The 12,607-nt window shown below is 34.6% G+C and overlaps 1 protein-coding gene across 4 annotated transcripts in view; it reads left to right on the plus strand.

Moving 5' to 3' along the window:
* Positions 1-12,607, plus strand: part of LOC106875477 (translin-associated factor X-interacting protein 1) — a 153,293-nt gene that overhangs the window by 65,173 nt on the left and 75,513 nt on the right. For all 4 annotated transcript variants that reach the window (XM_014923636.3, XM_089351163.1, XM_089351165.1 and 1 more), the window contains exons 7-8: positions 5,442-5,553; positions 7,730-7,791. In XM_014923636.3, the coding sequence (XP_014779122.1) occupies positions 5,442-5,553; positions 7,730-7,791 (174 nt within the window). The remainder of the gene's footprint in view (positions 1-5,441; positions 5,554-7,729; positions 7,792-12,607) is intronic.

Here is a 12,607-nt window from a genome sequence, read left to right on the forward strand (position 1 = left end):
GCACACACACACACACACACACAAGTTTGGTGCTGTGAGAAAACATGGGAATGGCATTTCCTTACTTTTTCAAATATACCCAAATTTAAAATGATCTAATATAACGATGTCATTCATCTGGCATGTGTTGAAATATGCCAAAACAATTTAATTTTTCACAAATGTATGTTACTTAACATATAATTTATGTGTTAATTCTATTTACTGAAACTTGCTAAAAAGCATAGTTTGCTTTAAAGTAGTATCTCCTTGTAGACACAATTGTTAATAATCATACTGTTTCCATTTCTCTCAGTCAATATTTTTACATTACCCTTTTTTCAAACTCTAGATAATGCAACATACAGCTGACCATGTGCGAAGAACTGTGTTGGAAGATATATTCCAATTTGTTCAAAAGTCTGTCCTTGTGCCTTGTTGCACGTCAAGGCAAAAGCTGGCTTGACAGGAAATTGTTTGCATGTAAATGTGAATGGAAATTTCATTTCTTGAGATACATGTGGTATTCTTGGGATTAGCAGAGTTGATCCTGCATAAAGACTAGAAGCAACCTCAGCTTCAGTAACATGGTCATGTGAAGTGACAATGATGTAGCATGTGCTATTGCAATGTCCATTAGTTGCATCTAAATTTCTCAGAAGCATTATGCAGCATTTTTTCTTCAGTTTGAGAATGTGTGGTGGAAACCTTGATAGTGTAAGTTTGTTGATGAATCTGATTGGGTATGAAGTTTCATTATCAACTGTATCTGAGCTTCTGTATATATTTAGCTCATCAGGGAACCTGGTCAACAGATAATCATTCACAAATTGTGCTGCTTCATTTGTTCGAGTAACAGTGGTTCTTTTTGCAAGCCACACAGGGTTTGTGAAGTTATTTTTGAGGTCAGCATATACAAAATCACATAGATCTGAAAGAGTACCACTTTCAAGGCAAAGGTCATTGGGTAGTTTGATTTTGAATCCACCTAGGTTTTGTTCAACAGAAGTGTTACCATTTCCTACATCAAGAAGGTAATTAGCAAACTCTCTTTCACCATTATTTTGAAGTAGAATATTCTTATCTAGAGATACCCTAACCAGCCGGTCATATGTAGTGGAAACAGAATCATATCTACGTCTCAGTGCATATTCAGACATCTGCTTCAGTTGTTCTGCCCTGGTTTCATCTGATTCAGTTGCCCATCCATTCTCTCTGCCATTGAGCCTTTGCTGCTAAATTTTCTTTTTCAGTCACATATATGTGAAAGTTCATTAATAATTATCTTATTTAGCGTGCTAGAAATAGCAGCGATCACAGAGTTATTATTGGTAAGGCTTATAGTATTCCAAGCAGCCATACCAACAAAATCACTTCTTTATTTAAATAAAACAAATTATACCAGTGTATTAAAGAATTTTCATTTTATCAAAAATATTCATTTAACAAACTCCAGAAACTGATATTATTCTTGAAATTGTGCCTCATATCAAAATTATACAGCTATTTTGTGTAAACACGAAATGGAAAGAATGGGTAAGTGAAAGCTTGTTAAAAACTATCTTGTTTAGCATGCTAGACATAGCAGCAATCACATAGTTTTTATTGCAAGACTTATAATGTTTCAAGCAGCCATACCAACAAAATCACTTCTTTATTTAAATAAAAAATTATACCAGTGTATTAAAGAATTTTCATTTTATCAAAAATATTCATTTAACAAACTCCAGAAACTGATAATATTCTTGAAATTGTGCCTCATATCAAAATTATACAGCTATTTTGTGTAAACACGAAATGAAAAGAATGGGTAAGTGAAAGCTTGTTAAAAACTATCTTGTTTAGCACTGCCTTTTGGCCAAGATCAGTATCAATTTCTAATATTTTATGCTAGAAATAGCAGCAATCACATAGTTATTATTGCAAGACTTATAGTGTTTCAAGCAGCCATACCAATGAAATCACTTCTTCATTTAAAAAAAAATTGTACCTGTATATTAAAGAATTTTCATTTTATCAAAAATATTCATTTAACAAACTCAGGAAACTGACAATATTCTTGAAACTATGCCTCGTTTCAAAGTTATATAGCTATTATTAAATTATCATTAATGAAAATAGAGGTGAGCGAGAATGAGAGACTGTTGGAAATGAAACTGTAAAATGTCGCCTGCAACAAATTGATATTGTTTATTATTAAACATTAAAAGCTCCTCTGCAGTGAATGCAATGTATACTTAAATTTATGAAGAATTGGACACAGTGAATGCAATCAATATTTAAATTTACGAGAATTTGGAGATTAAAAACTTCAGTAAACTTCTGAAATCAAAATTATAGGAAATTTCTTAGAACATGAATTTATAAAAATATTTCCAGTTGGTGAAACTTTTAATATTGCTTTCTTTTAGTACTTTTAGTAATTGTTACATACCTAATTAATAAGCAGCTTCCTCCATTATATTATAGATATATACACACACATGCACACAGAGCAGGCTTCCATACAATGTCTATCCACCAAATTCAGTCACATGTCATTAATCAGCCTGGGTCTATAGAAGAAGACATTGCATAAGGTGCTGCATAGTGGGACCAAACCCTAAGCCACCTGTTTGGAAAACAAGCTTCTTAACCACACAGTTATCTCAGTAATTAGATCTTTGTTATATAACAAAATGTTTTGATGCTATACTGTGTGTAATGCTATCACAATTACAATATAATTCAATGAAATAGTGTAGATGCTTGTGTGTTTGTGTGTGTGTATGTAAATGCTTTAAATAGTTGATCTGACTTTTCCATGATGTTTCAATACAGGATTGCAGATCAAGTATCCAACCATATAACACAGCAACTCCCACACATATATGCACACCTTCATATACAAATATGTTCTTTCAAATCTGCAATATATTATGAACAGATTACAATTTCTGTTCTTGAGAATAGATCCTCATTAACGATTTCCTCTGTGTAGCCAAATCCATTTCAATAAATTTTATATGGCATGGAACGGAAAATGTTTCACAAGCAGAAAAGCGTCTCCCTGACAGCAGGATATAAGTGTTAAATCTACTAAGATTTAATCTTTGGTATGTGTGTGTATATCTATATATATTTACACACACACACACACACACATATATATATATATCTATATTGGTAAATAGATAGATATGCATAGACACAAACACACATACACATTTACAGACATATGATCGAACCAATTCCAAAGAAGCTAATGCTGGTCTGCATTGGCAAGACATATTATTTATATGTATGTATGTATGTATTTATGTACATATCTATGTATGTTTGTGTGTGTGTGTGTGTGTGTGTGTGTGTGTATATATATATATATATATATGTTTGAAGAATTTAGTTGCATATCCATTAAGTGCCTAATCCGCAGGAAGCATGTGATATGAATTCTTATTGATGAATATGTCACATATCTGCTTTCAGTTTTATTGTTTAGCAATCTATACTATTTAATACAGTATATTGGCAAAATCCTTAGAATGTTGTGTGAAATAATAAGCAGTATTTTGTCATGGCTCTTTACATTATGAATTTAAATCTGGTCAAAAGTCGATTTTTGTCTTTCATCCTTCCAAGGGAGAAATGAAATAAGATTGTAATCACATGCTAGGTGTCAATATAATCGACTCTCACCACCCTGCAAATGGCTATGGCATTGTGTCTAAACATCTTTTTACACTTAATATGTCAGTGACAAGATATATTCGCAGAACTATGTTTCTTCAGAGGAATTTTGCATGGATAAATTCTTTGAAGATATCATTTCTGACACAAAACTTACAGCAGACAAATTCCTGAAGATGAGAAGTGATTCTATGATTCTTTAGTGACTTACATCAGTCTGTCTTCAGCAAGTATTAGAGTAGTACCTCACCCTAATAACTCAGGCAGTTGATGTACTTCTTCAGTTACCCATGTAAATATATATATATATATATATATATATATATATATATAATCATCATCATCATCATTTAACATCCTTCTTCTATGCTGGCATAAGTTGATGGGTTGGGTGGTTTGACAGAAGCTGGCCAGGCAGGAGCCTGCACCAGACTTCTGTGTCTGTTTTAGCAGGGATTTTACAGCTGGATGCCCTTCCAAATTCGAACCACTTTACAGTGTGGACTGATGCTTTTTAAGTGGCACCAACACTGGCAGGCTCACCAAGTAACCTGCAAGACAAGGATCCTTTGAGGACAGAGGGGCATTGGAGGAGGGGATCTTGTGTCAGATAGTGAAATGTTATATTGAGACAGATAGACAGAAACAGGTGTCTTGTTGTTGGGGAGGTACATGGTTACCTGGCCAGAGAGAGAGAGAGAGTCAGAGAGAGTGGGAGAGGAAAAGAGACAGACAGAGTGAGAGAGAAACAGAGAGTGAGAGAGAGAAAATGGGGACAAAAACAAGTGTGCTGTTGTAGAGGGGATACATGGTTGCCCAACTTGAGGGAAGAGCAGGAGAAGGAGAGAGAGAGAGGATGGGAGACAACAGGAGTGCAAAAGAAAGTAGGAGAGAGATGGTTGCAAAATGCTGGGCATACTCACAAGAGACGGGGACCAGAATACAAGAGGGATATTTGAGTAAAAGAAGACAGAGAGAAATGGTGGCAAGTGCTAGAGCATACTCGTATATATATGTATGTATGTATTTATATATAGAGTAGGAAGGGTTTAGGCCACTGATAATTTAAACCAATAGGTATGCTGTGTAATGCTGTAAATGGTAATCCTTTAGGATCCAAGTTCACAATGGAGTTTGGACTTGGGGATCCATAGCTTACTTCCGAGTCAGCGGGTATAAATTAAAGGCAGAGGAGCTTATAGATAATTTAAAATATTATACAACCAGGATTAGTTTCAGTTTGGTTGGTATCAACACAGTTAAACAGAAGTAAAACTGGAGAAAAAAGTTGAAACTCACTGATTTAGTGGATCGAATTAAAAAGTGATATAAGAAACTAGTTGAATAAATAAAGTCACTTATGATTTCAGTTTGAAAATAATCCACTTCACATAAGCTACAGCGCTTGTTAAGAAAAGCTTGATTGTCTCACGGTCTTATAATGCACATTTATTTTAAAATGTGACTCGATGTCTCAGGAGAGAATTGTTCTTTTATTTTATCTAAAACCGCTTTACAAACTTTTCACATATTGGAAGGGTCATTATGCCGACATTAAGCACATGCACTGGTTATATTTTACATCTTTTGTTTAAAGAAGTGGAAAAGAAATAGTACATATGTTTATTGTTGGCATAATGACCCTACCAAGATGCAATAAAATCTGTTTCAGTGCATAAGGTTAAATCAGGATCATGCAAACCAAATACATAAGCAAAATGTTTTAATGCTTTATAAATTACTGTTTTACAAACAAATAAACTTTTTTGTTTTTTCTTTCTGTCTTTCAAAAGAATGTCCACAGAAAGTGCTGAGGCAATGGAAGAAAATTTGCAGAAGATAATGTATGAATATGCCCATCTGGTGCCACGACGGGACATTGTAGCACTTGAAAAGCAGTATGAGGTGTGTATTGTTTTCAACTTAGATTTTATGAGAATATATGGTACAATATGACCATGAAATTGAATATCGCAAACCAGATTATGTTGATTAAGGAAGCTAAGAAACAGTGTTTGTTTCTAGATGTGGCTTGTCCAGCTGACAATAAGGTTTATGGCAAACTGTTGAAGAAGATTGGGATATATGAACTACTAGCATTGGAGATAAAACATTTGTGAGCAATGGCAAAGTTTGTCATGGTCCCAGTTGTCATCAGGGCACTCAGTACTGAGTAAAAAATCAGTGGGAACATCAGGGTGGGGAACTTACTGAAAACAACACTCTTTGGAATTGCTAGAATACTTAGAAGAGTGATTGATAACTGAAGGTGCCACCTCAGTTTACAGGCTGTGGACAGCTGGTACCAGTATTACACTTCCAGCAACAAATGCTATGCAACAAGCAGAATAATAATAATAATAATAACAATAATTTCAAATTTTGGCACAAGTCCAGCAATTTTGGGGAAGCAGGTAGTTGATTACATTGACCCCATTGCACACTTGCTGACTGAGGCATTTAATAACAGACCATCGTAAGCGCCACAACCTAAAAACCGAGAAGAACACAAAGTTTTGCGACTTTCAGAATGCGATATCTCTGCAAGGAATGGAGTTAGGAGGTTGGTTTTGATCTTAAAATGACCGTGAAGACCTCCTCTAATCATTCCACCTATGTAAAATTATTTATTTATGTATGCATCTGAAAGATAAAACAATGACTGTGTTTTTCTCATTTTGTGGAATATACCGGTACTACGAAACAGTGTATTGCATTGCATATTTTAGCCATAATACCTAGAAAAACATATGGAAACCCACCCAATGGTATCGTTTGTGTTTTAATATACCAAGGTAAGTATCTTTAAGAGGTAAGTAAAACAAGATAGTAAGATAATAGCCCATTATTGTTACGAGGAATAATGAGGAATATCAGGAAATGAGCCTTAACACCTCGAAAAGCAATACAGGGACCACACCAAAGTTATTGGTGTGGTCTAGTAAATATACAAATTCTAGTAATTCTAGTAAATATACAAATTGTCCTATATACCTCTACAACATACCCACCCAAACATCATCTCTGTCTCACACCCTTCCCTTGCCTACTATGTCATCTTTACTGTTCTGCTGCTCTTCAGCCCTGGTTACCCCACCTCACCCTTTATTCGCTATTCATTATATCCACCCTTCAATCATACCCAATCTCTGCAGTTGTCACCTATTGTTCCCTACTTCACCTACTTGTCATCCACTCAATGCTTATTCTTCATTCATTATATTCAACCGCCCCTTCATCCATTTCCCATCTCTTACTTTCCCATACACCCTTGCAACCTCTACTCACTCATGCTCTCAGTTTTTCTGTCCCCATTCACTTCTACTCACTTCATAACTTCAGGGTCCATGCAGATATCTCATCATCACTATTTTTATCTTTTCCCAGCTCTACCCCAACCTACTGCCCCACTTTTTTAAAATGTGAGTTGCCATTTAGTTTCTCTACAGCAAGAAGTCACTAGTGCTGATTCCATGAAAATAGTACACAGTACATGCTGTAAAGTGCTTGGTGTTTTGAAGGACATCCAGCTTTAGATTCCATTCCAAAGAAGACACTGAAGCGGTTGGAGAAACCATCCAACCTGTGCTAGCTTGGAACTTGAACATTAAATGATGATGACGAAGCCAATGACAGTTATGATTATGATGACGATGAAATTATTATTATTATGGCTGGGTTCCAGCCTAGGCCACAGCAACATTTCTCAGTCCAACATCACTGACTCAAGGTTTTGGATAAATTCTAGGCCAGTGTCTGTGATCTAGTTGTCGATGTAAGTGTGACAACATTATCCTCTTCTTATGTCACCATGAAGTGGGTTCCACAAGTTTATTTGGATCCTTCCTGTTCAGAGTGGCACATGCATTGATAGTCTTTGCTTAATGTTCATGCGAAATTTCAGCAGGTCTCCATGATGAAATTAGTACATTTCATATACAAATTTTCAACACACTTTAGATTGTTCCATCATCACTCCTCTATCTAAACAAATTAAAAACCTCCTATTTATAAAAATAAACACAAAAATAATTTTAAAAGCAAACACTAAACATGGTTTTTATTCTGTAATATTTTGCAGGCAATAAGAAAAAAGAAGATTCAGTTATTAAAGGACATTGAACAACTGAGAAAAGAATATAAGTAAATACCAGTGTACTTCACTTTCTTTTTAAAACTTTACTCTGAAATAATTTATTTCACACTAGTTATTTCCTTTTAATTCATGTAATTTCTTGATGTTGTTGTTGTTGTTGATGGCAGTGTTGTTGTTGGTAATAGTAGCAGTAGTAATAGTGGTAGTGATGGCATCAACATTATCAGCACTGTTGTTTAACAACATATTAAATCTGATGGCTGGTGTTCCAGTCCTGGCTATATTTTTTTTTTATATCAGGGGGTTACATTTCTAGTATGTCCCTTTTTTTGTAATATTGTAGGCTTTGATTTAAAAAAGAATCAGCTGCAATTTCAAACAAATTATCAAAAAAAACATAAGGGCTCTCTAACTGGCTCGTTTTACAAAATAATTAAATTAGTGTTAACATATTTAATGTACTGAGTATCAAAAATCTAAGAAAAAATACTTACTTGGTTAAGGAAAAGACAACATCAGCTCAATGTCTAATGTTATTTTAATCATTGTGGCAACTAAGGGAAACAATTCTGGATATGTTTTGGCCTTATTAGAGATTCTCAGTGAAGCATAGACTTCTGAACTTGACAATTTATTGATGAGAAGATCACAGAGTAACATCAAGGTCAACCTCTTGAAATTAAACATTGTTATTCTAGGAAGTAAAAGACAAAACACTTTAAACAGGATTGTCTTCAGCATTGTCCTAATGATCATTTACAGCCACTCTGAAAATAATATTAATGTAATAGTAATAATATTAATGTTCATCGTTGTTTACCTCAAGGTTTTTTACAATGTATATTCATCATCACCTTTGTCATCATCATCATTATAATTTAACATCCACTTTTTCATGGGTCAGAGGGAATTTGCTGAGGCAGATTTTCTGTGGCTGGGAGTCCTTCCTGCTACCAACCCTCTCCTGTTTTCAAGCAGGTTAATACTTCCCCATGACCAGATATAATTTTCGTGGAAGATTGAAAATGAACAACATCATTTGTATGATGGTGAAGCTTGTTTACAATCATTACATGATGTCAAGACAAGAGTACACGACAAATACACAAATATATACAATATGTGTGTGTGTATTCTTTTATTCTTTTACTTGTTTTAGCCATTTGACTGCATCCATGCTGGAGCACCACCTTGAAGGGTTTTTCTGTGTACCAAATCCACTCATAAGGCATTGGTCAGCTTGAGGCTATAGTAGAAGACACTTGCCCAGAGTGCCACACAGTGGGACTGAACCCAGATCCATGTGATTGAGAAGCAAGTTTCCTACCACACAGCTATGCCTGTTCCTATATATATATATATATATATATATATATATATATATATATATATATATATATATATATGTATGCGTAAAATACAACATCTTGAGCGTGGCCGTTGCCAGTACCACCTGACTGGCCTTTGTGCCAGTGGCACGTAAAAGCACCCACTACACTCTCGGAGTGGTTGGCGTTAGGAAGGGCACCCAGCTGTAGAAACTCTGCCAAATCAGATTGGAGCCTGGTGTAGCCATCTGGTTTCACCAGTCCTCAGTCAAATCGTCCAACCCATGCTAGCATGGAAAGCGGATGTTAAACGATGATGATGATGATATATATATGTATGTATGTATATATATATATACAATGGGTTTCTGTTGTATGGGGCTATAGTAGATGCTTACCCAAGGTGCCATATAGTGGGACTGAACCCAAGACCACATGGTTATATGAGACTACATAATCAAATAGCACACACCTTTGACTAGATACATCAGTGTCATTTAACAAAATAATCTCAAACCCAATGTAACAAAAGTATGGTAATAAAAGTGATCCCCACCAACCAGGATCAGGTTACTTCCCCTGCTTATGGTCCCTATCATGCCTATGATGCCAGCTCCTAAGAACTCTTTGACACTATAAGGCTTCAACTTACCCCCTATCACTTCCCCCACCATTCCAGAATAATCAAAATCAAGCAAGTCAGCTCATGTGATGTTGTAGGTCACATGACTCTATGGTTGTATTAGATTTTCTCACACATAAACTGCCGTTTCATTACTTATGAATTGTACTTGATGTCCTCGTGCACCATATGTTTTACGGTCGACTCCCCACATACTGAGTCCTCATCAATCCACTGAGTGGTTGTCATTGATGATACTTTTGACCCACTAGACTAGTCTCACTGTCCTGATAATATTTAGTTACTAAGATTTTTCTTTCCTATGACCATTGACGGCATATCTCTACCCAAGGCTTCTTGCTCTTTTCTGACCTTTAAAAAAAAAGGCTCAATCATGATCAAGAAGCTGGCGATCTGTAAGTTGCTTTGATAGGTGGATGGGCCCATGAGTTAGGTGTTCCTTTCCATTTCCTTCATCAGATTACATACAATCTACCATATTGATACTATCAATACATCTGAATGAGAGATTAGTAAGTTAAAATTCACTGCTTGCTATATATTAATATGTTACGTCATCTTTCATTTATGGCCCACTAAATTTGTTTGGTAACACTATGTGCACTCCATGTATACTCAAACATGGGTTGATTTAATTAATACAGGGGTTGATTTAATTAATTAACTTTCCTTTTTCCAAACCCCTATGGTTAAAATGCTGTTATGAGATACCTAGTGCATCAAAGACATTTGACATTTGCCTCATGGAAAATTTCACAGTTGCAATGCTATAAGTCCTTATTATCAAAGATAAAGTTGTGACAATAATGACATTTTTTAAACTTTTCCCTCCAATGTTCATTGAGAGCAATAAAATATAAAGTAGTTATTCTCATCAGTTGTAGCCTTTCCTATAATGTGCTAATGGATGTTATCATTATTTATTACTATTAGGATCATATATGAATATAAACATGAAGGAATATTCAATATAATTATAAACCCTTTTGATATCAACTCACCTGAATCTCCTTCTATTATACAGGATTCCCAAATTAAGAATTCCTATTTAAGACTTCAATCTTAATTTTATACAAGAACCTTTTATCAAGTTTTGTTCCTAACAGCTACATAATGAAAAAAAAAATAGTTTCCCCACTGCATGGTACTGTGCGCAAGTGTCTCCTACTACAACTCCAGGCTATAGCCTTGTAAATACAAATAGTATTGTCCATTTCCATGAGAACACATTTGATTATGGAGAAATATTACCTTGCTAGGAAAAAAATGAGTTAACATGATCTTTAAGAGTGATGTATTTAGCAAAGAAAATTGATACTTAATTGAAATTTAGCATTAAAATATTGATGCATAATTAAAATTTAAATTGAATTTATTTAAAAGTTGTGTTTATCCAAATTCTCAGGAGTGTTGAATTAGGTTAATCAGAAAACTACTTTAAATGCATTAGGACAGAGAGAAACACCAAGAAAAAGATGAAGAACAAATAAACAGTAACTAATTAAGTTCCTGATCATATCTGTGTTTACGGCATATCGTTATTGAAGACCAGGTCAACCCCGAGCATGCACAATCCATCATGACCACCCCATCTTTATAGCTTATCTAGGAATAAATTAGACAATGTGTCCCTTCTTTCTAAAGACACTAGAGTAGGATTTGAGTGAGATCTAGCTATTATTTCTTACAGGTTTAGCAACCACGTTGAGACTTACTCAATAATTAAAATGTTTCAGTAACCACATAATGTAATACCTAGAGCAAGAAAAATGTTTATTGATGTTCGTCACATATCTTGTAATTGCACTAGTATTCCTTAAAAATCTTTATTTTATTAGTTTATGTAATTAGTTGCCATGGAAACTTCCAGTATTGACCATAAAAATGTATTTTACATGTGTTGTTAGTAACTTTTCATGCGCAATTTTAATTATGATCACTAACTGAAGGTTTTTGTGTTTTTTTTTAATTAATTTAATTGATTCAAGACTGATACACAAACTAGACAACTCTCAAGTACCATATATGAACTTGAAAGTTTTCTCTCAAATAATTTGGATAATATTGAGAGAAGTTTAAATTTTATTATAGATGACAAAAACATTAATATTTCTGAATAAATATGAAATTAGATAGGAAGAAATTTATATAAACTCTTAACCAATGTTAGTTACAGTTATGGCTGTGTGCTTAACAAATTCACCTTGAAATCATGTGGTTTCAGTTTCAATCCCAATGTGCAGAACCTTGGGCAAGTGTCTCAGGCTAACCAATGCTTTGTGAGTGGATTGATAAATGGGAACTGTGTTTGTGTGTGTATGTGTTTCCGTGTCCATGTTTTTTTTCTCATCAGCTGACAACCAGTATTGGTTTGTTTACATCCCCATGAATTAGCAATTCAGCAATAAGAGACCAAAACAATAAAGCACCAACCTTAAAAATAAATATGCTGGGGTCAATTTCAGCAACTAAACCCTGTGCATGGCCACAGTTTGTTGGCTAAAACAAGTGAAAGAATGAAAGAACGCATCATCATCATCATCATCATCATCATCATCATCATCATCATCATCATTCAACATTCATCTTCCATGCTGGCTTTGGTTAGATGGTTTGACAGGAGGTGGCAAGCTGTAGAACTGCACCAGGTTATCATTGTCTGTTTTGGCATCGTTTCTACAGTTGGATGCCCTTCCTAATGCCTCACAAGAATTAAAGAGAAGATAAAAATAAATTTGTTTTAAATATAGTCTCCACTACTGTTATTTCTAGCGGTCAAAACATACCATGGAACTTGAAATATGATTTTAAAGAAGACCTGTAAAAATTAACTAATGTGAACTACTAGAAGTAGCAGTCATTAAAAGAAACTTATGTATAGTTAACCTGGGG

Source organism: Octopus bimaculoides, chromosome 4, assembly GCF_046866305.1.
Source record: "Octopus bimaculoides isolate indiv1 chromosome 4, ASM4686630v1, whole genome shotgun sequence".
NCBI classification, from domain to species: domain Eukaryota; kingdom Metazoa; phylum Mollusca; class Cephalopoda; order Octopoda; family Octopodidae; genus Octopus; species Octopus bimaculoides.